The sequence below is a fragment of the Bos grunniens genome, chromosome 5 (genome assembly GCF_055505025.1).
Source record: "Bos grunniens cultivar Pamir isolate PY7600 chromosome 5, Bosgru_T2T1.0, whole genome shotgun sequence".
Lineage (NCBI taxonomy): Eukaryota > Metazoa > Chordata > Mammalia > Artiodactyla > Bovidae > Bos > Bos grunniens.
Genome location: NC_141169.1, coordinates 31,099,773 through 31,125,996, shown reverse-complemented (window position 1 = coordinate 31,125,996; position 26,224 = coordinate 31,099,773). Strand labels below are relative to the sequence as shown.

Genomic DNA, 26,224 nt, shown 5'->3' with positions numbered 1-26,224 from the left:
TCTCAAAAATATACAAGCAACTCCTACAGCTCAGTTCCAGAAAAATAAATGACCCAATCAAAAAATGGGCCAAAGAACTAAATAGACATTTCTCCAAAGAAGATATACAGATGGCTAACAAACACATGAAAAGATGCTCAACATCACTCATTATCAGAGAAATGCAAATCAAAACCACTATGAGGTACCATTTCACACCAGTCAGAATGGCTGCGATCCAAAAGTCTACAAGTAATAAGTGCTGGAGAGGATGTGGAGAAAAGGGAACCCTCTTACACTGTTGGTGGGAATGCAAACTAGTACAGCCACTATGGAGAACAGTGTGGAGATTCCTTAAAAAACTGGAAATAGAACTTCCTTATGATCCAGCAATCCCACTGCTGGGCATACACACTGAGGAAACCAGAAGGGAAAGAGACACGTGTACCCCAATGTTCATCGCAGCACTGTTTATAATAGCCAGGACATGGAAGCAACCTAGATGTCCATCAGCAGATGAATGGATAAGCAAGCTGTGGTACATATACACAATGGAGTATTACTCAGCCATTAAAAAGAATACATTTGAATCAGTTCTAATGAGGTGGATGAAACTGGAGCCTATTATACAGAGTGAAGTAAGCCAGAATGATTTGTGTTTTTAAGAGATTTGTTACCTAAGTTTTCAAATGTATTGGCATAAGGTTATTTGTATTTTTGTCTTATATTTTAATGTCTGTAAGATCTATAGTTTTCTTTTTTAAATTCCTGATACTGATATTTGTGCTTTTTTTCCTTTTTCTTCTTCTCTTAGGGATTTTTTTGCTGGGTCAAGAAATCAATTTTTCTTTCATAATTTTTTTCTTATTACATTAAAATTTTTAAAAATCACGATAAAATACACATAAAATTGACCACTTTAATCAATTTAAAGTGTGCAGTTCAGTGATGGTAAGTACATTCACGTTATTGTGCAACTATCACCACCATTCATCTCCAAAACTTTTTCATCTCCCCAAATTGAGACTCTGTACCCATTAAACATTAATTCCTGTCTTCTCCCCTACAGCCCCTGGCAACTTTGTCTCTATGAATTTGACTACTCTGTAAGTAGAATCATATAAGTAGATTCTCATGTAAGTAGAATATATTCTTATATAATACCTCATATAATTAGAATCATACAGTATTTGTCTTTTTGTGACTGGTTTATTTCACTAAGCATTACATCCTCAAGGTTTATCCATTGAGGATGGATAAAGGTTTTTTGGTGTGTGTCAAGTATTGGCACATAGTTGTTGTTCAATCACCCAGCTGTCTCTGACTCTTTGAGACCCCATGAACTGCAGCATACCAGGTCTCCCTATCCCTTACCATCTCCCGAAATTTGCCCAAGTTCATGTCCATTGTATCAGTGATGCCATCCAGCCGTCTCATCCTCTGACTCCTTCTCTTTCTGCCCTCAATCTTTCCCAGCATCAGGGACTTTTCCGATGAGTCAGCTGTTCGCATCAGATGAGCAAAATACTGGCGTTTAAGCCTCAGCATCAGTCCTTCCAATAAGTATTTGGGTTTGATTTCCCTAAGACTGACTGGTTTGATCTCCTTCCTGTTTAAGAGACTCTCAGGAGTCTTCTCCAGCACCACATTTTAAAGGCATCAATTCTTTGGCCATCTGCCTTCTTTATGGTCCAGCTCTCACAACTGTACGTGACCACTGGGAAGACTATAGCCTTGACTATATGGACCTTTGACGGCAGAGTAACGTCTCTGCTTTTCAGCACAGTGTCTAGGTTTGTCATAGCTTTCCTGCCAAGAAGCAAACCCCATATGATTTCATGGCTGCAGTCACCATCCCAATGATTTTAGAGCCCAAGAAGAGAAAATCTGTCACTACTTCCATCTTTTCCCCTTCTATTTGCCATGAAGTAATGGAGCCAGTTGCCATGATCTTAGTTTTTTTAATATTTAGTTTTAAGCCAGCTCTTTCACTCTCCTCCTTCAGCCTCATCAAGAGGCTCTTTAGTTCCTCTTCACTTTCTGCCACTAGAGTGGTATCATCTGCATATCTGAGGTTGTTGATGTTTCTCCCACCTATGTTAATTCCAGCTTGGAACTCAACCAAGCCCAGCATTTCTCATGATATGCTCAGCGTATAGGTTAAACAAACAAATCTTGAACTAATCAGTTATTCCCATACAGGGTTCAAACTGTTGCTTCTTGACCCACATACAAGTTTCTCAGGAGACAGGCATGATGTTCTGGTATTCCCATCTCTTTAAGAGCTTCCCACAGTTTATTATGATCCACACAGTCAAAGGCTTTGGCCTAGTCAATGAAACAGAGGCAGATGTTTTTCTGGAATTTCCTGGCTTTCTCTTATGATCCAGCGAATGTTGGCAATTTGATCTCTGGTTCCTCTTCCTTTTCTAAATGCAGGTTGGACATCTGAAAGTTCTTGGTTCGCATAATGCTGAAGCCTCACGTGCAAGATTTTAAGCATGACCTTTCTAGCATGGGAGCTGAGTGCAGTTGTCCAATGGTTAGCACATTCTTTAGTACTACCCTTCTTGGCACATAGTAAGTTATCTTAAGTACTTATTAATTGATTAGTTTTTTAAGTTAGCAGGTGTATTAGAAATCACTTTTTCTATGTGCATGGGATTTCCCTTTATAGAGTAGAATCAGTGAATAAAGCTCTTAATTGCCGTATTTTGTTTTTGCCTCACAGCTGCCTCCATTCCCTTGTGTTGCTTGTGCATCTGTGCTTTGGGGAGATGGAAGGAATGGAGTTTATATGTGTGTGGAGGGGATGAGGATTAAATGATCGGTATTGTTTAAAACCATTATTGAAGAATTTATACAGCTGAGGATGATTTGGCTTGATTAGGCTTGGGTTACAGCCACCTGCGTGAGGAGGAGGAAGCTACAGACAACTCTAACCACCCAGCTAGCAGTGAAATAGGAAGAGACAAACGTGTGTATTGCCTCTCTGCTCCCATGAGCCCCCTCTACTCCCACACTACAGCTGCCACTGATGACTAATGTTTGGCAATTTGGAGGATCTTGTGCCTTTTAATAGTAGTAAGAGGAGTTGTGATATCATGTGGTTTCTGATTTTCCACTTAGAATGTATTCTAAATTTCCAGAAATATTATTTTGTTCCAATTCTGTGTTGTTCCAATTCAATGTTTACATTTAAAAAGAGGAATTTATTGGTTCTTCTAAATGAAAATTACATTTTCCAGAATAAAATTTGTGGTGATCAGCTTTATAATTATGGGAGTTTGGGGGTTAGAATGATACATGGATTGGAAAGTTAGTGCCAATGAATAAAGACATTTGTTGAGAAAACAGACTTACGGGAATGTCAGCTTTTGACCTAAGGACATCGTCTCCTTTGTTGCTAATTATTTTTTAGAGTATATCAGTGCATTACTTTGGGTCTCTCTGCTTTTTCATATTCCTTTATAAGGCTAATGAGAATATTTATTGGCAAACTGATGATACATTGTGGAATAAGAACTCTTGATTGTTTTCTCATAACCAAAACTCTTTAAGTCAGGAAAAATGTTCTTATTTGGAACTCCCCATTTTCTTATTTTGGGTTGTTATTCTGCAGGTCTAGAGAGTTAGTGCTTGTAGGTTCTTAGTGACACATTTCTTGAACCTGTTGGTTGGATTTCTAAGTTGAAATAAACGTTGTTTAGGTTAAACTGAGAGTTTTCAGCTTTGGTTTAATTTGCTGGGAATTAGTCTTTTTAAAAAAGTATTACAATTGTTTTGAAGAGATAATATGCTTATATGTTTCAGTGCAAGAAATATATAAAAGGTTGATTGAAACATATAAAAAGGATGATTGAAAAGTCTTTCTTAACCTTGTTTCCTATTTTTTCAATTTCCATTCTTCAGTGGATCATCACTGTTGGCTACTTTCTTGTTTATCTTTTCAGATACACAATATTTATGTATATATGATAGTATAAATTATTCTTCTCCCCATCATTTACTTAACAGTATATCTTATATCAGTATATAAAAGGATGTTCTCTTTCCTCAAAAATATTTGCGTAGTATCTCATTGTGTGAATAAACCATAATTTATCAAACTAGTGTCCCACTGATAGACGTTAGGCAAATCTATCAGTGCCATTTTTCTACCAGCATTGCTCACTTTGTGCATCTGTGTCACATTTTGGTAATTCTCCCAGTATTTTGAATGTTTTTATTGTTGCTATATTTGTTATGGTGATCTGTAATCAGCGATTTTTGATGTTACTACTGTCATTGTTTTAGAGTGCCACAAACCATGCCCAAATGTGAGGAAAATTTAATTGATTCTGACTGACCCACCAACTGACCATTCCGCTACCTCTCTTCCCTCTCCTTAGGCTTCCCTATTCCCTGAGACACAAGCGTTGAAATTATAGGCAGACTCTTCTTTATTGTGTTTCACTTTATTGTATTTCACAGATATTACTTTTTTTTTTAACATACTGAAGGTTTGTGGCAACCCTGCATTGTCAGATGATGGTTAGCATTCTTTTAGCAATAATGTATTTTTAAACTAAAGAACATACATTTTTTTAGACATAATGCTGTGTGTTAGTCACTCAGTCATGTCTGACTCTTTGCGACCCCACAGACTGTAGCCTGCCAGGCTTCTCTGTCCATGGAATTCTCCAGGCAAGAATACTGGAGTGGATTGCCATTCCCTTCTCCAGAGGAACTTCCCAACCCAGGGATTGAACCCTGGTCTCCTGCCTCACAGGCAGATTCTTTACCATTTGAGCTACAGGGAAGTCTAGACATAATGACATCTAGACATTACAGACATAATGCTATTGCACACTAAATAGACTACACTGTAAACATAACTGTATTTGCACTGGGAAACCAAAAAATTTCTGTGACTTGCTTTACTGTGATGTTCACTTTGTTGCAGTGATCTGGACCTGAACCTGCAATCTCTCCAGGGTGAGCCTGTACCTATAAAATCACAATATTCTATTTCCCTCTCCCTCTAGTCTCTGGCTAACTACCATTCTCCTTTCTGTTTGTGTGGATTTCAGTACTTTAGATAGCCTATGTAAGTGGAATCATACAATATTTTTCTTTTTTATGACTGACACTTCATTTCGCATAATATCCTCAGGGTTCATTTATTTTGTGGCATGTATTAAGATTTCCTTCTTTTTAAAAGCCAAATAATATTCTATTGTGTATATATGCCACATCTTGTTTACCCAGTCATCTGTTGATAGGCATTTGGGTTGTTTCCATCTCTTGTCTATTATAAATAATGCTACAGTGAACATGGATGTGCAAATACTTCTTTGATGTCCTGCTTTAATTTCTTTTGGATATATACCCAGAGGTGGGATTGCTGGATGATATAGTAGTTCTATTTTTAAATTTTGAGAAACCTTCATAGTATTTTCCACAGTGGCCACACCATTTTATATTCCAACCAAGAGTGCACAAGCGTTTCAATTTTTCTACATCTTCAACAACACTTACTTTCTGGTTTTGTGTCTGTGTGTGTTTTGTTTTGTTGCTGTTGTTGTTTTTGTTCGCAGCCATCCTAATCGATATGAGGTGATATCTCACTATGATTTTGATTTGTGTTTCTCTAGCTATGAGTGATGTCAAGCATCTTTTCATATGTTTGTTGACTGTTGGCTTATCTTCTTTGGAGAAACGTCTATTCAAGTTGTTTGTCCATTTTTAACTTGGGTCATTTATTTTTCTGTGTTAAGTTGTAGGCATTCTTTATATATTTTGATTATTTAACGCTTATCAGATATATGATTTGCTAATATTTTCACTCCATTGATTATTTTTGCTGTACAGAAGTTTTTAATTTTCACATGGTCCAGTTTGTCAATTTTTGCTTTTTTTGGCTGCTTTTGGTGTCATATTCAAGAAATCACTGCCAACGTCAGTATCATGAAGCTTTTCCTCTGTGTTTTCTTCCAGGAGTTTTAGATCTTATGTTTAGGTCTTTAATCCATTTTGAGTTGGTTTTTGTATGTGGTGTAAGAGCCCTGTCCTTCACCATCTCCCAGAGTTTGCAGAAACTCATGTCCATTGAGTCGGTGATGCCATTCAACCATCTCATCCTCTGTCGTCCCCTTCTCCTCCAGCTCTCAATCTTTCCCAGCATCAGGGTCTTTTCCAGTGAGTCGGCTCTTTGCATCAGGTGGCCAAAGTATTGGAACTTCAGCATCAGTCCTTCCAACGAATATTCAGGACTGATTTTTTTTAGGATGGACTGGTTTGATCTCCTTGCAGTCCAAGGGACTCTCAAGAAGTCTTCTCCAACTCCACAATTCAAAAGCATCAATTCTTTGGCTCTCAGCATTCTTTATAGTCCAGCTCTTAACATCCCTACATGACTACTGGGAAAACCATAGCTTTGACTAGATGGACCTTTGTCGGTAAAGTAATGTCTCTGCTTTTTAATATGCTGTCTAGGTTAGTCATAGCTTTTCTTCCAGGGAGCAAGCATCTTTTAATTTTATGGCTGCAGTCACCATCTGCAGTGATTTTGGAGTTGAAGAAAATAAAGTCTCTTACCGTTTCCATTGTTGCCCCACCTATTTGCTATGAAGTGATGGGACCAGGTGCTATGATCTTATTTTTTTGAAAGTTGAGTTTTAAGCCAACTTTTTCACTCTCCTCTTTCACTTTCATCAAGAGGGTCTTTAGTTCCTCTTTGCTTTCTGCCATAGGGTGGTATCATCTGCATATCTGAGGTTATTGCTATTTTTCCAGCAGTCTTGATTCCAGCTTGTGCTTCATCCAGCTCGGCATTTCACATGATATACTCTGTGTAGAAGTTAAATAAGCAGAGTGACAATATACAGCCTTGGTGTACTCTTTCCCAATTTTGAACCAGTCTGTTGTTCCATGTCCGGTTCTAACTGTTTTTTTTTTTGACCTGCATACAGATTTCTCAGAAGGCAGGTAATGTGATCTGGTATTCCTGTCTCTTGAAGAATTTTCCATAGTTTGTTGTTATCCACACAATTGAAGGCTTTAACGTAGTCAATGAAGGAGAAGTAGATGCTTTTCTGGAATTCTCTTGATTTATCTATGAACCAGGGGATGTTGGCAATTTGATCTCTGATTCCTCTACCTTCATAATCCATTCATATTTAGTATAATTTTTATGTAGTAGCTATATGTTTGTTTTTTATATTATATCTTTTGGTTTAATTGTTCCTCCTTTATTACCTTATTTTGTGTTCTGTTCAGTCACTCAGTCGTGACCGACTCCTTATGACCCCATGGACTGCAGCACGCCAGACCTCCCTGTCCATCACCAACTCCCAGAGTTTACTCAAACTCATGTCCATTGAGTCGGTGATGCCATCCAACCATCTCATCCTCTGTTGTTCCCTTCTCCTCCCGCCTTCAATCTTTCCCAGCATCAGGGTCTTTTCAAATCAATCAGTTCTTTGCATCAGATGGCCGAAGTATTGGAGTTTCAGCTTCAGCATAAGTCCTTCCAATGAATATTCAGAACTGATTTCCTTTAGGATGGACTGGTTGCATCTCCTTGCAGTCCAAGGAACTCTCAAGAGTCTTCTCCAACACCACAGTTCAAAAGCATCAATTCTTCAGTGCTCAACTTTGTTTATAGTCCAGCTCTCACATCTGTACATGACTACTGGAAAAACCAGAGCTTTGACTTGACGGACCTTTGTTGGCAAAGTAATGTTTCTGCTTTTTAATATGCTGTCTAGGTTGGTCATAACTTTTCTTCCAAGGAGCAAGCATCTTTTAATTTCATGGCTGCAGTCACCATCTGCAGTGATTTTGGAGCCCCCAGAAATAAAGTCTGACACTGGTTTCCACTGTTTGCCCATGTGTTTGCCATGAAGTGATGGGACCAGATGCCATGATCTTCATTTTCTGAATGTTGAGCTTTAAGCCAACTTTTTCACTCTCCTCTTTCACTTTCATCAAGAGACTCTTTAGTTTTTCTTCACTTTCTGCCATAAGGGTGGTGTCATCTGCATATCTGAGGTTATTGAGATTTCTCCCAGCAATCTTGATTTCAGCTTGTGCTTCACCAGCCCAGCATTTCTCATGATGTACTCTGCATATAGATTAAATAAGCAGAGTGACAATATACAGCCTTGATGTACTCCTTTCCCGATTTGGAACCAGTCTGTTATTCCATGTCCAATTCTAACTGTTGTTTCTTGGCCTGCATACAGATTTCTCAAGAGGCAGATCAGGTGGTCTGGTATTCCCATCTCTTTAAGAATTTCCCAGTTTGTTGTGATCCACACAGTCAAAGGCTTTGACATAGTCAATAAAGCAGAAGTAGATGTTTTTCTGGCACTCTTGCTTTTTCGATGATCCAACGGATGTTGGTAACTTGAGCTCTGGTTCCTCTGCCTTTTCTAAATCCACCTTGAACATCTGGAAGTTCATGGTTCATGTACAATTGAAGCCTGGCTTGGAGAATTTTGAGCATTACTTTGCTAGTGTGTGAGATGAGTGCAATTGTGCGGTAGTTTGAACATTCTTTGGCATTGTCTTTCTTTGGGATTGGAATGAAAACTGACCTTTCCCAGTCCTGTGGCCACTCCGAGTTTTCCAAATTTGCTGGCATATTGAGTGCAGCACTTTCACAGCATTATCTTTTTAAAAAAATTAATTTGTTTAATTGACAGCTAATTACTTAATAATATTTTAGTGGTTTATGCCATACAGAGACATGAGTCAGCCATGGGTGTACATGTGTCCCCCATCCTGAACCCCCCTCCCACCTCCCTCTCCATCCCAGCCCTCGAGGTTGTCCCAGTGCACCGGCCCTGAGCACCCTGTCTCATGCATCGAACCTGGACTGGCGATCTCTTTCACATATGGTAATATACATGTTTCAATGCTATTCTCTCAAATCATCCCACGCTTGCCTACTCCCACAGAGTCCAAAAGTCTGTTCTTTACATCTGTGTCTCTTTTGCTATCTCACATATAGTGTCATCGTTACGATCTTTCTAAATTCCATATATATGCATTAATATACTGTATTGGTCTTTTTCTTTCTGATTTACTTCACTCTGTATAATAGGCTCCAGTTTCATCCACCTCATTAGAACTGATTCAAATGCATTCTTTTTAATCACAGTATCATCTTTTAGGATTTTAAATAGCTCATAGATTTTTTTAAGTGTATGATTTTAATTATTTTGTTTTGCTGTTGTCTTTTGTTTTTGCTGTCTTTGAGTTATATTCTTTTCCTTTTTTTATTTTCCAACTACAATTTTGTTTTATTTTTAAACTTTACAAAATTGTATTAGTTTTGCCAAATATCAAAATGAATCTGCCACAGGTATACATGTGTTCCCCATCCTGAACCCTCCTCCCTCCTCCCTCCCCATACCATCCCTCTGGGTCGTCCCAGTGCACTAGCCCCAAGCATCCAGTATCATGCATTGAACCTGGACTGGCAACTCATTTCATACATGATATTTTACATGTTTCAATGCCATTCTCCCAAATCTTCCCACCCTCTCCCTCTCCCACAGAGTCCATAAGACTGTTCTATACATCAGTGTCTCTTTTGCTGTCTCGTACACAGGGTTATTGTTACCATCTTTCTAAATTCCATATATATGCGTTAGTATACTGTATTGGTGTTTTTCTTTCTGGCTTACTTCACTCTGTATAATAGGCTCCAGTTTCATCCACCTCATTAGAACTGATTCAAATGCATTCTTTTTAATCACAGTATCATCTTTTAGGATTTTAAATAGCTCATAGATTTTTTTTTAAGTGTATGATTTTAATTATTTTGTTTTGCTGTTGTCTTTTGTTTTTGCTGTCTTTGAGTTATATTCTTTTCCTTTTTTAAATTTTAAATCAGGTGCCCTTTATGTCTCCAAACTTTTGAAATACCACTCTGGATATTATAGTCTTTATGGGTTTGTATTTCTTCTCCAGAAAATAAAAAGAATAGTTATCCCTATCACAACAACTGGAGAAAACCTCAGTAGAAACTCAACACTGTTTTTCAGTGAGAAATACCTGATGTTGTATATTTTGTTTAGTGAAGACAGTTTGCCGTATACTAAGCAAAGTGGAAATCGCTAATGTGGTCAATTTAAAAGAAGCAAATAATTTAAAATACAAAGGCTTCCAGGTGGTGAGTTATTTTCTTAGTGCTTGTTCTAGACGTTCCAAAATGCATTTTAATTTATCACAGTCTACTTTAGATTAATGCTAGTTTAATTCTGTAAGATAGCATTTCTTACTCCCTCCTTTGTACAGTAATTGTCATATATATTATATTTGTTATAAACATAACAATAATGTTATTACTGCTTTATATAATCTTTTAAATAATTTTAGAGAATATATATATATATATATGGCATGTGGAATCTTAGTTTCCCAAACAGGGATCAAATTCACATCCCCGGCATTGGAAGTGCAGAGTCCTAACTACTGGACCACCAGGGAAGTCCCAAGAGAATAAACTTTTTAGAATGTATTCTTTTATATTTACCCGTATATTTCCTTTTCCCAGTACTTTTCTTTGTGTAGATTCAAGTTACCATCTGGTGTCGGTGGATTCTCTTAATTTATTGGGGATGTCTCTGTTTCATGCTCATTTTATAAAATCATTTTACTTTTGTGTTTGGCTGTGCTGGGTTCTCATTGCTGCACAGGCTCTCCTCTAGTTAGGCCAGCAGGGCTACTCTAGCTGTGGTGCACAGGCTTCTCACTGTGGTGGCTTCTCTGGTGGAGCATGAGCTCTAGGACATGCAGGCTGCTGTCGTTGCAACCAGTGTGCTCAGGAGTTGTGGTTCCTGGGCTCTCGAGCACAGGCTCAGTCGTTGTGGCACATGGGTTTAGTTGCTCTGTGGCAAGTAGAATCTTCCCGAATCAGGGATCGAACCCGTGTCTCCTGCATTGGCAGGCGGATTCTTTACTGCTAAGCCACCAGGGAACTCCCATCTTCATTTTTGAAAGACAATTTAGCTATCTGGATACAATATTCCTTTTTTTTTTAATTTATTTTTAGTTGGAGGATGATTAATTTCCAATATTGTGTTGGCCAACACAGCCATAGGTATAGGTATGTCCCCTCCCTCCTGAACCTCCGTCCCACCTTCCTCCCCATCTTGCCCTTCTAGATTATCACACGGCACTGATTTGAGCTCCCTGCGTCATACAGTACATTTCACCAGCTATCTAAATTACATATGGCAGTGTATATGTTTCAGTGCTGTTCTCTCCGTTTGTCCCACCCTGCCCTTCCCTCTCTGTGCCAACAAGTCTTTTCTCCATGCCTGTCTCCACTGCTGCCCTGCAAATAGGTTCATCAGTACCGTTCTTCTAGGTTCCATACATATGCGTTAGAATACAGTATTTATCTTTCTCTTTGTGACTCACTTCACTGTGTATAATAGGTTCTCCGTTCATCCACCTTATTAGAACGGAGTCAAATTTGTTCCTTTTTATGGCTGAGCACAAGCTGGAATCAAGATTGCTGGGAGAAATATCAATAACCTCAGATATGCAGATGATGCACCACCCTTATGGCAGAAAGTGAAGAGGAACTAAAAAGCCTGTTGATGAAAGTGAAAGAGGAGAGTGAAAAAGTTGGCTTAAAGTTCAACATTCAGAAAACGAAGATCATGGCATCTGGTCCCATCCCTTCATGGCAAATAGAGGGGAAACAGTGGAAACATTGTCAGACTTTGTTTTTTTGGGCTCCAAAATCACAGCAGATGGTGATTGCAGCCATGAAATTAAAAGATGCGTACTCCTTGGAAGGAAAGTTATGACCAACCTAGACAGCATATTAAAAAGCAGAGATATTACTTTGCCAACAAAGGTCCATCTAGTCAAGGCTATGGTTTTTCCAGTGGTCATGTATGGATGTGAGAGTTGGACTGTGAAGAAAGCTGAGCGCTGAAGAATTGATGCTTTTGAACTGTGGTGTTGGAGAAGACTCTTGAGAGTCCCTTGGACTGCAAGGAGATCCAGTCAGTCCATTCTAAAGGAGATCAGTCCTGAGTGTTTATTGGAAGGACTGATGCTAAAGCTGAAACTCCAGTACTTCGGCCACCTCATGGGAAGAGTTGACTTATTGGAAAAGACTGTGATGCTGGGAGGGATTGAGGGCAGGAGGAGAAGGGGACGACAGAGGATGAGACGGCTGGATGGCATCACTAACTCGATGCACATGAGTTTGAGTGAACTCCGGGAGTTGGTCATGGACAGGGAGGCCTGGCGTGCTGCGATTCATGGGATCGCAAAGAGTCGAACACGACTGAGTGACTGAACTGAATTGAATCTTCCATTGTATATGTGTACCACAACTTCTTTATCCATTCATCTGTCAGTGGACATCTAGGTTGCTTTCATGTCCTAACTATTGTTAATAGTGCTGCAGTCAACAGTGGGGTGCATGTGTCTTTGTCAGTTATGGTTTCCTCAGAGTATATGTCCAATAGTGGGATTGTTGGGTCATATGGTAGTTTTATTCCTAGTTTTTTAAGGGATCTCCACACTATTCTCCATAGTGGCTGTTATCAATTTGTATTCCCATCAACAGTGCAAGAGGGTTCCCTTTTCTCCATACCCTCTCCAGCATTTATTGTTTGTGGATTGTTTGATGATGGCTCTTCTGACCAGTGTTGGTGATAACCTCATTGTAGTTTTGATTTGCATTTCTCTAATAATGAGCAGTGTTGAGCATCTTTTCATGTGTTTATTAGCCATCTGTGGATACAGAATTCTTACTTGACAGTATTTTCTTTCAGCATTTTGAATATGTTATTTCATTGCCTTCTGGCCTCCCTTGTTTCTGATGAGAAGTTAGCCAGTAGTTAAATCTTTGTGTCCCTGTAAAATGATACTCCCAAGATTTTCTGTTTTGGGCTTTCGTCACTTTTACTATATATCTAGGTATGGATTTCTGTGTTTCTGTTGTCATGGTTCATTTAGCTTCTTAAAGTGTAGATTAATTGTAAAGTCAGTTTGTATAGTTTTTGGTCACTGTTTCTATATCCTTTCCACTTCTGGAATTCGTAATTCATGTATGTTGGTACATTTGACATTGTTCCACAGGTCTTTAAGGCTATGTTTGTTTTTCTTTATTCTTTTCTCTCTTTTCAGATTAGATCATTTCTGTTACTCTTTCTTCAGGTTTATTTTTTATTCTGCTTCAGTGTTCAACTCTGGGGTTTTGTTTGGTCTTTTTTATAATTATTATTTGTTGTTGAGATTTTCTATTTGTTTAAGACATTGTTCTTATAATTTTCCTTAGTCTTTTAAAACACTTTGAAGTCTGTGTTTGCTAAGGCTGGCATTGGGCCTACTCAGAGATATTTTCAATCACATGGGGTCTTTTTTTCCCTTCTCAGTTTGGGTCACACTTTCTTGGCATTTTTACATCTTACAAATTTTTGTTGGAACTGTGGACATTTTGCATAATATATTGTAGCAGTTTTGGATTCTGATTTTTCTCCCTTTTGAGGGTTGTTGTTGCTTTGTTATTATTGTTGTTTTTAAAGTAACTTGCCTGAGCTAAATCTGTGGAATTTTTCTGTGTGGTGTGTGACTGCTGATACCTGCTCAGTTTTTTGTTATTTTAATTTCTGTTTTAATTTTTGTGTTTGGCTTCCTGGAGTGGCACCTGCATCTGCATTGCTTAGTGGTCAGTCAATGATTGGTCGAAGATTGTGCTAGATAGTGTGCTAGCTATTGAGCTAAATACCGAGTAAGACTTCTACTCTCTGCTGATCTTTACCTGTTTGAGGAAGCTCCTTCAAAGTTCAGGCCATTTCAAAGTCTGCCCTAACTTTTACCTTCCACCAGGCCCTTTTGTGTCTTTTCTGCCTGTGTGTGCAGGCTCCTGGTGTGTGAATGTGTAGACATATATCGAGGTCCCTTATAGTTTCTTCTCCAGATTTCCTTTTTTAATTTCTGACTAGTTTGCTGCCCCATTGTTTGCACTATGACGGTGACCTCAGGATATCGGAGCTCTTGGTCTTGCTTTTCTCTTTGCCCCCAGTAATGCAAACTCTTATTGACAATGCAGATAGGATAGGCATGAGCTTTTTCTGTACTTTGCTTTAAGTAAAGTCAGCCTTCTCTGTCAGTGAAGCTGCTGGTTTTTACCACCTTGGTAGAACCAACTTCCCCACTGACCTCTGGGGATGGGAGTACTTTAGCTAGTAATGCCACAGATTCCCTCTGTTCTCGCCCCGAGTTCAGCAGTTTCTTATGAATAACTGCAGAGAAGGAAACATTCGAGAAAAAGCCTAAAGGAGGCGAGGAAGTATTCCATGTAGCTATCTAGGGGAAGGACATTGGTGGCAGAGGCAACACCTTAAGGGCCTTAAGTTGAGAACATATCTGAGTCCAGGTTCGATGCATGATACTGGATGCTTGGGGCTAGTGCACTGGGACGACCCAGAGGGATGGTATGGGGAGGGAGGAGGGAGGAGGGTTCAGGATGGGGAACACATGTATACCTGTGGCGGATTCATTTTGATATTTGGCAAAACTAATACAATTTTGTAAAGTTTAAAAATAAAATAAAATTAAAATAAATAAATAAATAAAATGGACAATAAAGAGACCAATGTGGCTGGTATAGTATACTTGAGAGGAAGAGTAGCAGGATGTGAGGTCAAAGAGGAAAAGGGTGCATGCGGACAGGGTGTTAGAGCAGATAAGACCTTTTAGGCCACTCTGAGGGCTCTGGCTTTTACTTTGAATGAAATGAGGAGCTGCTGGAGGGCTTTGAACGGCATAGTTGGGACATAATGTCTTATAATTTTAAAATACCTATGTGAAACAGAAGCTAGAGAGTGGCAGAATAGCAGACTCAGGATGCCAGCTAGGAGACTATTATAGTCTTGATTATAGCAATGCAGGTGAGAAATGATTGTGTCTTGGACAAAAGTGGTTGCAAGTGGAGATGGTCAGAAGTGGGCCAGTTCTAGTATATGTAAAAGGTAGAACAGAGAGGATTTCTTCTGATGGATTGGTAGTGGGGAGGGAATGATACTGATGCTTCTTTCAAAGGAATTTTCCTGTATTTCATCTGTGAATGTTTTTTCTGTTCCCTTTATTGAGTCCTCTGTTTTTGGAGTTTATTATATTGACTCTAATTATCCTTAGATTGGATCATTTTTATCTTCTAATTGCTTTAACTTCTTTTATGTTTTTATTATTATTATTATTATTTTTCTGAAAGCCATCCCATTTCTCCATCCCATTCATTCTGTTTTCATTTGAATCTGTTCTGTTTCTGATACCTTATTAAATCTGTAATTGTGGTATTTTGTTTTTCAGATTTCCTTAGCTTTGCAGTCATCTTTCTTTTCATTCTATTTATCCTTATTCATTCTTTCATTTATTTCCTAGCTCTTATTTTACTTAATCTAAATTCTTATTTAAAGTATTCAAGTAAGTATTTAATGAAAAATCTTTGATTTGGGGGGTTATATTGTTTCCCAGGTTTAGTTCTTCATCTCCTATCTGCTACATGGTAATTTATTTTCTCTCATTGTCTTTATCTTTTGTTACTGGAGATTTGATAGTTGCTGTGTCATTTTTATTGATTGCACATCGCAGGATCTCAGTTCCTCAATCAAGGATCAAACCCAGGCACGTGGCAATGAAAGCTGAGAGTGCTAACCACTGGACTGTCAGGGAATCCCCTAAGAGGCTGTTACTCTGAAGTCTTTATTTTATGTTTATCCTTTTTTTTAAACTTTATTTTATATTGGAGTATAGCCAGTTAACAACGTTGTGATAGTTTCGGGTGCAGAGCAGAGCGACTCTGAGAACAGGCTTTTTACTCTTGATGGATTTTTTTTTTTAACTTGTGACTTATCCCTTTTATTTTCCACACTGAAAAAATATTTCATAAAGTTTACTCTTATTTCCTTCTTGGGTTACATTTTGTAAAGTTTGTTTTTTTTTTTTTCTATAAGGTTTCTAGGTATAAGAGTTCCATGACCCTCCTCATGCTTTCTTTACCCATAAATTTTGGACATGTATGTATTAAATGTTTAGTAATAAGGCAGGAAAAAGGCATTTGTATCTTTGCAATTTATAAAAGCTTTCTGTAGTGTTGACTAATCCACATTCTGATGTTTCAGTTTTCCTTATTAAATTCCCTTTATTCTCTCCTTTTCCCTCTCACCCTCCTCCCAAATGTCTTGCAACTATATTTGAGCTGGGAAACCTGAGGAGGGGTTAGATAAAGGAAATTAATAGAGGAAGAGAAAAGACCCTTGATTTATATAGGAAGAGCAGGTGGTAAGAGAGATCTTAGGGAGTGATAGGAAGTAACTATTTTAGTTTGTGAAGTAGAGGTGGAGATAAGATTTTTGAGATAGACACAAGAAGAATAAGAAAACATGCTTTCCATAGTGGCTGTACTAGTTTGCATTCCCACCAACAGTGTAAGAGGGTTCCCTTTTCTCCACATCCTCTCCAGCATTTATTGCTTGTAGACTTTTGGATCGCAGCCATTCTGACTGGCGTGAAATGGTACCTCATTGTGGTTTTGATTTGCATTTCTCTGATAATGAGTGATGTTGAGCATCTTTTCATGTGTTTGTTAGCCATCTGTATATCTTCTTTGGAGAAATGTCTATTTAGTTCTTTGGCCCATTTTTTGATTGGGTCATTTATTTTTCTGGAACTGAGCTGTAGGAGTTGCTTGTATATTTTTGAGATTAGTTGTTTGTCTATTGCTTCATTTGCTATTATTTTCTCCCATTCTGAAGGCTGTCTTTTCACCTTGCTTATAGTTTCCTTTGTTGTGCAGAAGCTTTTAAGTTTAATTAGGTCCCACCCATTTGTTTATTTTTGCTTTTATTTCTAATATTCTGGGAGGTGGGTCATAGAGGATCCTGCTGTGATGTATGTCGGAGAGTGTTTTGCCTATGTTCTCCTCTAGGAGTTTTATAGTTTCTGGTCTTACGTTTAGATCTTTAATCCATTTTGAGTTTATTTTTGTGTATGGTGTTAGAAAGTGGTCTAGTTTCATTCTTTTACAAGTGGTTGACCAGTTTTCCCAGCACCACTTGTTAAAGAGATTGTCTTTAATCCATTGTATATTCTTGCCTCCTTTGTCAAAGATAAGGTGTCCATATGTGCGTGGATTTATCTCTGGGCTTTCTGGAGATTCCTTAAAAAACTGGAAATAGAACTGCCTTATGATCCAGCAATCCCACTGCGGGGCATACACACTGAGGAAACCAGAAGGGAAAGAGACACGTGTACCCCAATGTTCATAGCAGTACTGTTTATAATAGCTAGGACATGGAAGCAACCTAGATGTCCATCAGCAGATGAATGGATAAGCAAGCTGTGGTACATATACACAATGGAGTATTACTCAGCCATTAAAAAGAATACATTTGAATCAGTTCTAATGAGGTGGATGAAACTGGAGCCTATTATACAGAGTGAAGTAAGCCAGAAAGAAAAACACCAATACAGTATCAGATCAGAGCAGTCACTCAGTTGTGTCCGACTCTTTGCAGCCCCATGAACCACAGCACACCAGGCCTCCCTATCCATCACCAATTCCCGGAGTTCACTCAGACTCATGTCATCGAGTCAGTGATGCCATCCAGCCATCTCATCCTCTGTCGTCCCCTTCTCCTCCTGCCTCCAATCCCTCCCAGCATCAGAGTCTTTTCCAGTGAGTCAACTCTTCGCATGAGGTGGCCAAAGTACTGGAGTTTCAGCTTTAGCATCATTCCTTCCAAAGAAATCCCAGGGCTGATCTCCTTCAAAATGGACTGGTTGGATCTCCTTGCAGTCCAAGGGACTCTCAAGAGTCTTCTCCAACATTACAGTTCAAAAGCATCAATTCTTCGGCGCTCAGCCTTCTTCACAGTCCAACTCTCACATCCATACATGACCACTGGAAAAACCATAGCTTTGACTAGACGAACCTTTTTTGGCAAAGTAATATCTCTGCTTTTGAATATGCTATCTAGGTTGGTCATAACTTTCCTTCCAAGGAGTAAGCGTCTTTTAATTTCATGGCTGCAGTCACCATCTGCAGTGATTTTGGAACCCAGAAAAATAAAGTCTGACACTGTTTCCACTGTTTCCCCATCTATTTCCCATGAAGTGATGGGACCGGATGCCATGATCCTCATTTTCTGAATGTTGAGCTTTAAGCCAACTTTTTCACTCTCCTCTTTCACTTTCATCAAGAGGCTTTTTAGTTCTTCTTCACTTTCTGCCATAAGGGTGGTGTCATCTGCATATCTGAGGTTGTTGATATTTCTCCCGGCAGTCTTGATTCCAGCTTGTGTTTCTTCCAGTCCAGTGTTTCTCATGATGTACTCTGCATATAAGTTAAATAAACAGGGTGACAATATACAGCCTTGATGCACTCCTTTTCCTATTTGGAACCAGTCTGTTGTTCCATGTCCAGTTCTAACTGTTGCTTCCTGACCTGCATACAAATTTCTCAAGAGGCAGATTAGGTGTTCTGGTATTCCCATCTCATTCAGAATTTTCTACAGTTTATTGTGATCCACACAGTCAAAGGCTTTGGCATAGTCTATAAAACAGAAATAGATGTTTTTCTGGAACTCTCTTGCTTTTTCCATGACCCAGCAGATGTTGGCAATTTGATCACTGGTTCCTCTGCCTTTTCTAAAACCAGCTTGAACATCAGGAAGTTCACGGTTCACATATTGCTGAAGCCTGGCTTGGAGAATTTTAAGCATTACTTTACTAGAGTGTGAGATGAGTGCAATTGTGCGGTAGTTTGAGCATTCTTTGGCATTGCCTTTCTTTGGGATTGGAATGAAAAGTTACCTTTTCCAGTATACTAACGCATATTTATGGAATTTAGAAAGATGGTAACAATAACCCTGTATACGAGACAGCAAAAGAAACACTGATGTATAGAACAGTCTTTTGGACTCTGTGGGAGAGGGAGAGGATGGGATGATTTGGGAGAATGGCATTGAAATATGTATAATATCATATATGAAACGAGTCGCCAGTCCAGGTTCGATGCATGATACTGGATGCTTGGGGCTGGTGCACTGGGACGACCCAGAGGGATGGTATGGGGAGGGAGGAGGGAGGAGGGTTCAGGATGGGGAACACATGTATACCTGTGGCAGATTCATTTTGATATATGGCAAATCCAACACAATATTGTAAAGTTAAATAAAATAAAATTTAAAAATAAATAAATAAATAAAATTTAAAAAACAAAACAAAACAAAAATCCAGCTTTTAGTTCTGAAAGAATTTGGCACTAATTAAAAAAAAAAAAGAAAAGAAAACATGCTTTCTGAACTGAGAAGATAGTTTGATTTATAAGATTAAAATTTTTTAAGGAGCAAATTATTGCTTTTTTAAAAAAAGGTTTACAATGATTTCTTTTTTGAGAAACTTTAAAAAATTGAATTACAGTTGATTTACAATGTTGTATTAATTAAAATATTGCTTCTTACAACTGTATTCTTTCTAGAGTAGTTTTTTTTTTTTTTTTAAACAAGTGAATACCCTGTTTTCTCTCTCTCTCTCTTTTTTAAATAATTTGTTTATATTTGATTGCACTGGGTCTTCTTGCTACATGCAAGCTTTCTCTAGTTGTGGAGAGTGGGGGTTGTCTTTGTTGAGGTGCATGGGCTTCTTATTGTAGCTTCTCTTGTTGCGGAGCACAGGCTCTAGGCACACAGGCTCAGTAGTTGCGGCTTGTGGGCTCAGTAGTTGTAGCTCGTGGGCTTTAGTTGCTCTGCAGCACATGGAATCTTCCTGGACCAGAGATTGAACCCATGTACCTGCATTGGCAGGCAAATTGTTACCCACTGTACCAACAGGGAAATCCTCGAGTAGTTTTCTTTTAATAACTAGTTTCATTTAGAAAAAATATAAAATAAAGCATGTGGATATCTGTTAAAAATTTTGTACAGCTGTTACTGTCATAGTGAATACATGTGTATGTTTGTTTTCCCCCTAGAATCTCCCTGGAAAAAGAGACATGAATGTCTGCAATGATATTTCTTGACATGAATTTGATATGAAAGAAGAAAAGGAGATCGACGGCTAGTGAACAGGATTTCAAATAACCAGGATTTTATATTTATCACCTTCGGTCATCTCCTTTTAAATCAAAGACAACTACAGTCAGAACCAAGACAAGGCAAAATAATACTTTTCTTCTGCATTTTTTGAGACTAAAGAAACCTGAAATGTCTAGGAAACAAAACCAGAAGGGTAAGATTCCACGTGGGCATGAATTGTTAAAAGCATAGTTGTAGAGTCATGATCACCATTTCTATCTGTACATAGTTTTAAAAAACGTTCTCTTAATGTGTTTTGAGTGGTGTTATACTTTTGCTCACCTAGTGCAGTACTACTGATGGTTATAACTTATCTTTTAGTCATGACCACAGTTAATTTTAGAAGAGTATGGAACATTTGCAACATTATCTGTTGTCCCTTTAATGAGCTGAATATTAGATTATAGCTTTTTGTGTTACTAGTTTGGGAATTCATGTAACAATTGCTTTTCTACTCTTATAAACTTATTAAATTATAATTTCAGGAAATCCAAACACATCTTGAAAGTGTACTTTTTGGAGGGTGAACATATGTTATAGAGGTAGGATATAACTTACTGCAGGATATTCTATATCATGTGAGTTGATGTTTCTTTGGAGATAGGAAATGAAACGAGTAACTGCTTCTAGTCACTGATTCTTCTTTAGCTTTCCTTCTGGGATTGTGACTCTAGCTTTTTGTGTAAAGTATAAATTGCAGAGAGTCAAGAAATATCAAAAATAGTTATATAAAGGAAAGGACAACAGAGACTACACTTTTTCAGCTTTCCAAGAAGACCTGTGAAAATGTAAAGGGACAAATAGCACTTAAAACTGTCACACATACTGGAATATATTTGTTAAAAGAATGACCATAGCTATCCTAGATTTTTTTCCCCCTCATTTAGTTTAATTTTCAATTTAAAGTTGATGTTCCTTAATTCAAAACAAAGCTATAGATACAGGTCTCACATGCTAAATATGAAGGGAATGCTTAATTTTTTTTTAATTGAAGCATAGTTAGTGTACAATGTCACATTAGTGTCAGGTTCAGCAAAGTGATTCAGATGTGTATGTATACACATATGCACTGTTCTTTTCCATTATAAGTTATTATAAGATATTGAATATCGTTCCCTGTTGTTTACCTATTTTAGATATACTAGTGGGTATATGTTAATCCCAAAGTCCTAATTTATCCCTCCCCACCATTGTCCCCTTTGGTAACCGTAAGTTTTGTTTACTAGGTATGTGAGTCTGTTTCTGTCTTATAAATAAGTTCATTTGTATCATTTTTTTTAGATTCCACATATAAGTGGTATCATATGATATTTGTTTTCCTCTGTTCACTTAATAGGATAATCTCTAGGTCCAAATCTATCCTTGCTGCTGCAAATTTCTTTCTTTTTTCTATGTCTGAGTGGTAGTACAGTGGCGGTGGGTGTGTGTGTGTGTATCACATCTTCTTTATGAGTTCGTTTGTTGATGGACATTTAAATTGAAGGAAGTTCTTTTAAACTTCTTAGTTTTGACTTGGCAAATCAAAAACCTCACTATAAGAAAACAATATACCAGAGCTGCTTGTGGTTTTGAAAGCTATAGTTTCATTGTATAGCAAACCTGTGTAAAGAATATCGGAGCTCTAAAGAATGGTTAGATTACTAAAGAAGCTGAACTCTTCAAGGGAGTGAGATTTATCAACTGAAAAGTTTTAAAAATTTCATCTAAAAAGTTTAGCATTTAATTTTTCCCAAAAAAGTAAACTTTAGCGGATTGCTTTGGCCTTTTAAAAACTAGAGTCTTTATTTCATCTCTGTGTTGTTCCACAGCTATAAAAAAGTATCATTGCTTTCTATAATTGGTGTCCAGTTACTATACAGTAAATGTAGATTTAGATCACATCATAGGCATTAAATGCTAACAAATTTCGACTAAACATAGCCTGTATATACACTTAATTGAAACAAAAGAAGCTTTTATGTCATTAGAACTTTCTCTGAAACAAATATATACTTATATATAACCTATATATATATTGGTTTTATATATATATATATAAAACTATATATATATATATATATGTTCAGATATTTGAACCAAAAAAATACAAAATACTTATAAAATTCTATCTCATTTAATTCATTTATATATTTAAAATTATATTGTTTTGGGTTTTCAGTTCAGTTCAGCTCAGTCGCTCAGTTGTATCCTACTCTTTGTGACCCCATGCACTGCAGCACACCAGGCCTCCCTGTCCATCACCAGCTCGCTGAGCTTACTCAAACTCGTGTCCATTGAGTCAGTGATGCCATCCAACCATCTCATCCTCTGTCGTCCCCTTCCCCTCCAGCTTTCAATCTTTCCCAGCATCAGGGTCTTTTCAAATGAGTTGGTTCTTTGCATCAGGTGGCCAAAGTATTGGAGTTTCAGCCTCAGCATCAGTCCTTCCAATGAATATTCAGGACTGATTTCCTTTAGGATGGACTGGTTGGATCTCCTTGCAGTGCAAGGGATTCTCAAGAGTCTTCACACCGCAGTTCAAAACTATCAATTCTTCGGTGCTCAACTTTCTTTATAGTCCAACTCTCACATCTGTACATGACTATTGGAAAAACCATAGCTTTGACTAGATAGACTTTTGTTGGCAAAGTAATGTCTCTGCTTTTTAATGTGCTGTCTAGGCTGGTCATAACTTTTCTTCCCAGGAGCAAGCGTCTTTTAATTTTAGTAGTCTAATAGTTATACTGACTTTATCAATTTAGTTATAATACATTAAAAAGATAGATACTATGGTAGTTTTTGTTCTCTAGAGACAACTCATTTATTAAGTGTCATTTTATAATGAGTTATGTTTTTATTCCACAGTAGACCACATTTCTATATTTTCCTGTATCCGTAACACTTGTGAATTTCTTAATGAAATATTTAGTGGAGTTAAACTTGTATGGCTTAAGTTAAGGTGAATTTTAATTACAACTATTGATTGCTCTAAGCCTTTTAGCCCAACACCTAGCAGAAGTAAATAAGATCAGTGCTTCTCAAACTGTGGTCTGTGAACTAAAGAAATACTTTAAAATGGAGAGTGTTTAGAAACTCTTCTATAGTGGTTTGACAGTGCTGTAACATCCAGACACTTTCAAGGCAGTTTTATTGAGGTATAATTTAAATACTATAAAACTCATCTGTTATAAATGTACAGTTTTATTACTTTTAGTAAAAAAAAAATTTTTTTTTTTTTTAATTTTGGCCATGCTGTGCAGCTTGCGGGATCTTAGTTCCCTGACCAGCGATTGATTGAACCCAGGTCCTCGGTAGTGAAAGTGCAGAGTCCTAACCACTGCATTGCTAGGGAATTCCCTGTTTTTAGTAAATGTATACAGTTGTGCAGCCATCACCACAATCCTATTTTAAAACACCTTCCTCAGCCCTAAAGGTATACTTAGTTACCTGTCTACAATCAGTTCCTGCTTTCCCAGGCAAACATGCCTACTTTCTCTGTCTTCAGTTTTGCCTTTTCTAGAGATTTCTAATAAACAGAGTAATCCACTATGGTTTTGTGTCTGGCTTCTTAATGCTGTTTTTGAGGTTCATTATTGTTTTTGAACGTATCCGTAGCTTGCTGCCTTTTACTGCTGAGTAGCGTTAAGGTTATAAAAAGTCGCAGAGTGTTTCTTTTACACTTTGCTACTCATGATACTTGTGTGACCAGAATTGTGGATGTTTCTCCCATATTGACCAATTCTCTGATACCAGCCAAGTGTCCCTACAATCCAATTCTATTCTGATACTATCTTCTTGGAGTTCATGTTAGATCCCACAGGTTAAGGGCTCAGTCCCCCAGACTGCTCCTGCTTCAGACACCAGTCCATGAGGATCAGGTTCCCAAGTTATCCACCCTCAGTCCATCTTGACTACAAATGGGTGGTTTCTACAACCCTCCTTCTCAGGTTCAGTAATTTGCTATAATGCTCACAGAAGTACAGAAGTAAGGGAAACCACTTACCTACTTTTACTGGTTTATATACATAGTTGCTAAATCGCTTCAGTTGTGTCCGACTCTGACCCCGTAGATGGCAGCCCGTGAGGCTCCCTCGTCCCTGGGATTCTCCAGGCAAGAACACTGGAGTGGGTTGCCATTTCCTTCTCCAGTGCATGAAAGTGAAAAGTGAAAGTGAAGTCGCTCAGTTGTGTCTGACTCTTAGTGACCCCATGGACAGTAGCCCACCAGGCTCCTCCATCCATGGGATTTTCCAGGCTAGAGTACTGGAGTGGGGTGCCATTGCCTTCTCCATATATACATAGTAGAGGATGTTATAAAGAATACAGATGAACAGCCAGATGAAGGGATATATAGGGTAAGATCTGGAAGGGTCCTCAGTGCAGGAACTTCCATTTCCATGAAGTTGAGGTGTACTACTCTTCCAGCACACTGATGCATTCACTAACCTGAAAGCTCTCTGAACCCCATACTTCACAGAATTTTTTTTCAAGGTTTTATCACATAAATATGATCAAGTATTAACCCTTACCTCTAATTCCTCTCCTTTCCCTTACCCAACAGATGGGAGTGAGGCTGAACATTCCAAGCCTCCAATCATGGGTTGATCTTTTTGGTGATAAAGCCCCCTTCCTGAAGCTCTCCAGGAGCCCACCAAATTGTTTGTTAGAACTAAAGGTGTTCCTATCAACTAGGAAATTTCAAGGCATTTACAATCTCTATTAGGAACTGGAGTCGAATACCAAATATTAGAACAACGAGATGCTCCTAGCATCTTTATTGCTTAGGGAGTGATGAAGGTTTTAGGAGCATTAGCTGCAGTTAGGGATGAAGACCAAAATATTTATTTCTCATTATATTACAATATCACAGGTTATATCACATTTTGTCTTCCATTTACCAGGTAATTATTCATTTGGATTAGTTCCAGTTGTGGCTATTATGAATAATTATAAATTATGAACATTTGCCTACAAGTCTTTGTGTAGACATATGTTTTTGTTTCTCTTGGGGACATACCTAGCAGCAGAATTGTTTAACTTTCAAAGAAATTACCATGCCAAACTGTTTTCCAAAGTGGCTGACCATTTTATAATCCCACCAGCAATAATGTGTTGGTTTTGAATGCTTCTTGTCCTTGCTGACACTTGGTATGGTATCATTTTCATTATAGCTATTTTTATAAATATAGCTATTTTTAACCTAGGTGTGTAAGGATATTTCATTCTGGTTTTGATTTGTACTTCCTTAATGTGGTTTTGATTGTACTTCCTTAATAGTCAATGATGTTCACTGTTTCTTCATGTGATTATTAGCCATTTGTATCTTCTTGGGTGAAATGTCTATTTAAATTCTTTATTCATTTTTACAAATTGGGTTATAGGTCTTTTCCCCCACACCCTGCAAATTTTTAAAATTGAGGTATAGTTGATTTACAATATTATATAAATTTCAGGTGTACAACATAGTGATTCATGATTTTTAAGGGTTCAGTTCAGTTCAGTTGCTCAGTCGTGTCTGACTCTTTGCAGCCCCATGGACCGCAGCACGCCAGGCCTCCCTGTCAATCACCAACAGCCAGAGTTTACCCAAACTCATGTCCATTGAGTCAGTGATGCCATCCAACCATCTCATCCTCTGTCGTCCCCTTCTCCTCCCGCCTTCAATCTTTCCCAGTATCAGGCTTTTTTAAGCATTTTTTAATTTCATGGCTGCCGTCACCATCTGCAGTGATTTTGGAGCCCCCAAAAATAAAGTCAGCCACTGTTTCCCCATCTATTTGCCATGAAGTGATGGGACCAGATGCCATGATCTTAATTTTCTGAATGTTGAGCTTTAAGCCAACTTTTTCACCCTCCTCTTTCGCTTTCATCAAGAGGCTCTTTAGTTCTTCTTTGCTTTCTGCCATAAGGATGGTGCCATCTGCATATCTGAGGTTATTTATATTTCTCCCGGCAGTCTTGATTCCAGCTTGTGCTTCTTCCAGCCCAGCGTTTCTCATGATATACTCTGCATGTAAGTTAAATAATCAGGGTGACAATATACAGCCTTGACGTACTCCTTTTCCTATTTGGAACCAGTCTGTTGTTCCATGTCCAGTTCTAACTGTTGCTTCCTGACCTGCATACAGGTTTCTCAAGGTGCAGGTCAGGTGGTCTAGTATTCC

At 38.1% G+C, this 26,224-nt stretch overlaps 1 protein-coding gene across 8 annotated transcripts in view; it reads left to right on the top strand.

The window, feature by feature from the left end:
• The window catches only part of SPATS2 (spermatogenesis associated serine rich 2), a 156,883-nt gene that overhangs the window by 58,643 nt on the left and 72,016 nt on the right, over positions 1–26,224 (top strand). For 3 of the 8 annotated variants that reach the window (XM_086399615.1, XM_086399618.1, XM_086399617.1), the window contains exon 2: positions 19,979–20,235. The exons of 1 other annotated variant lie outside the window; for it this stretch is intronic. In XM_086399615.1, the coding sequence (XP_086255741.1) occupies positions 20,211–20,235 (25 nt within the window). In that variant the 5' untranslated portion in view covers positions 19,979–20,210. Of the gene's footprint in view, positions 1–2,180; positions 2,560–19,978; positions 20,236–20,566; positions 20,624–26,224 lie in introns of those variants that run through there. 4 more of the 8 variants (XM_086399620.1, XM_086399623.1, XM_086399622.1 and 1 more) reach the window with 3 other exon arrangements.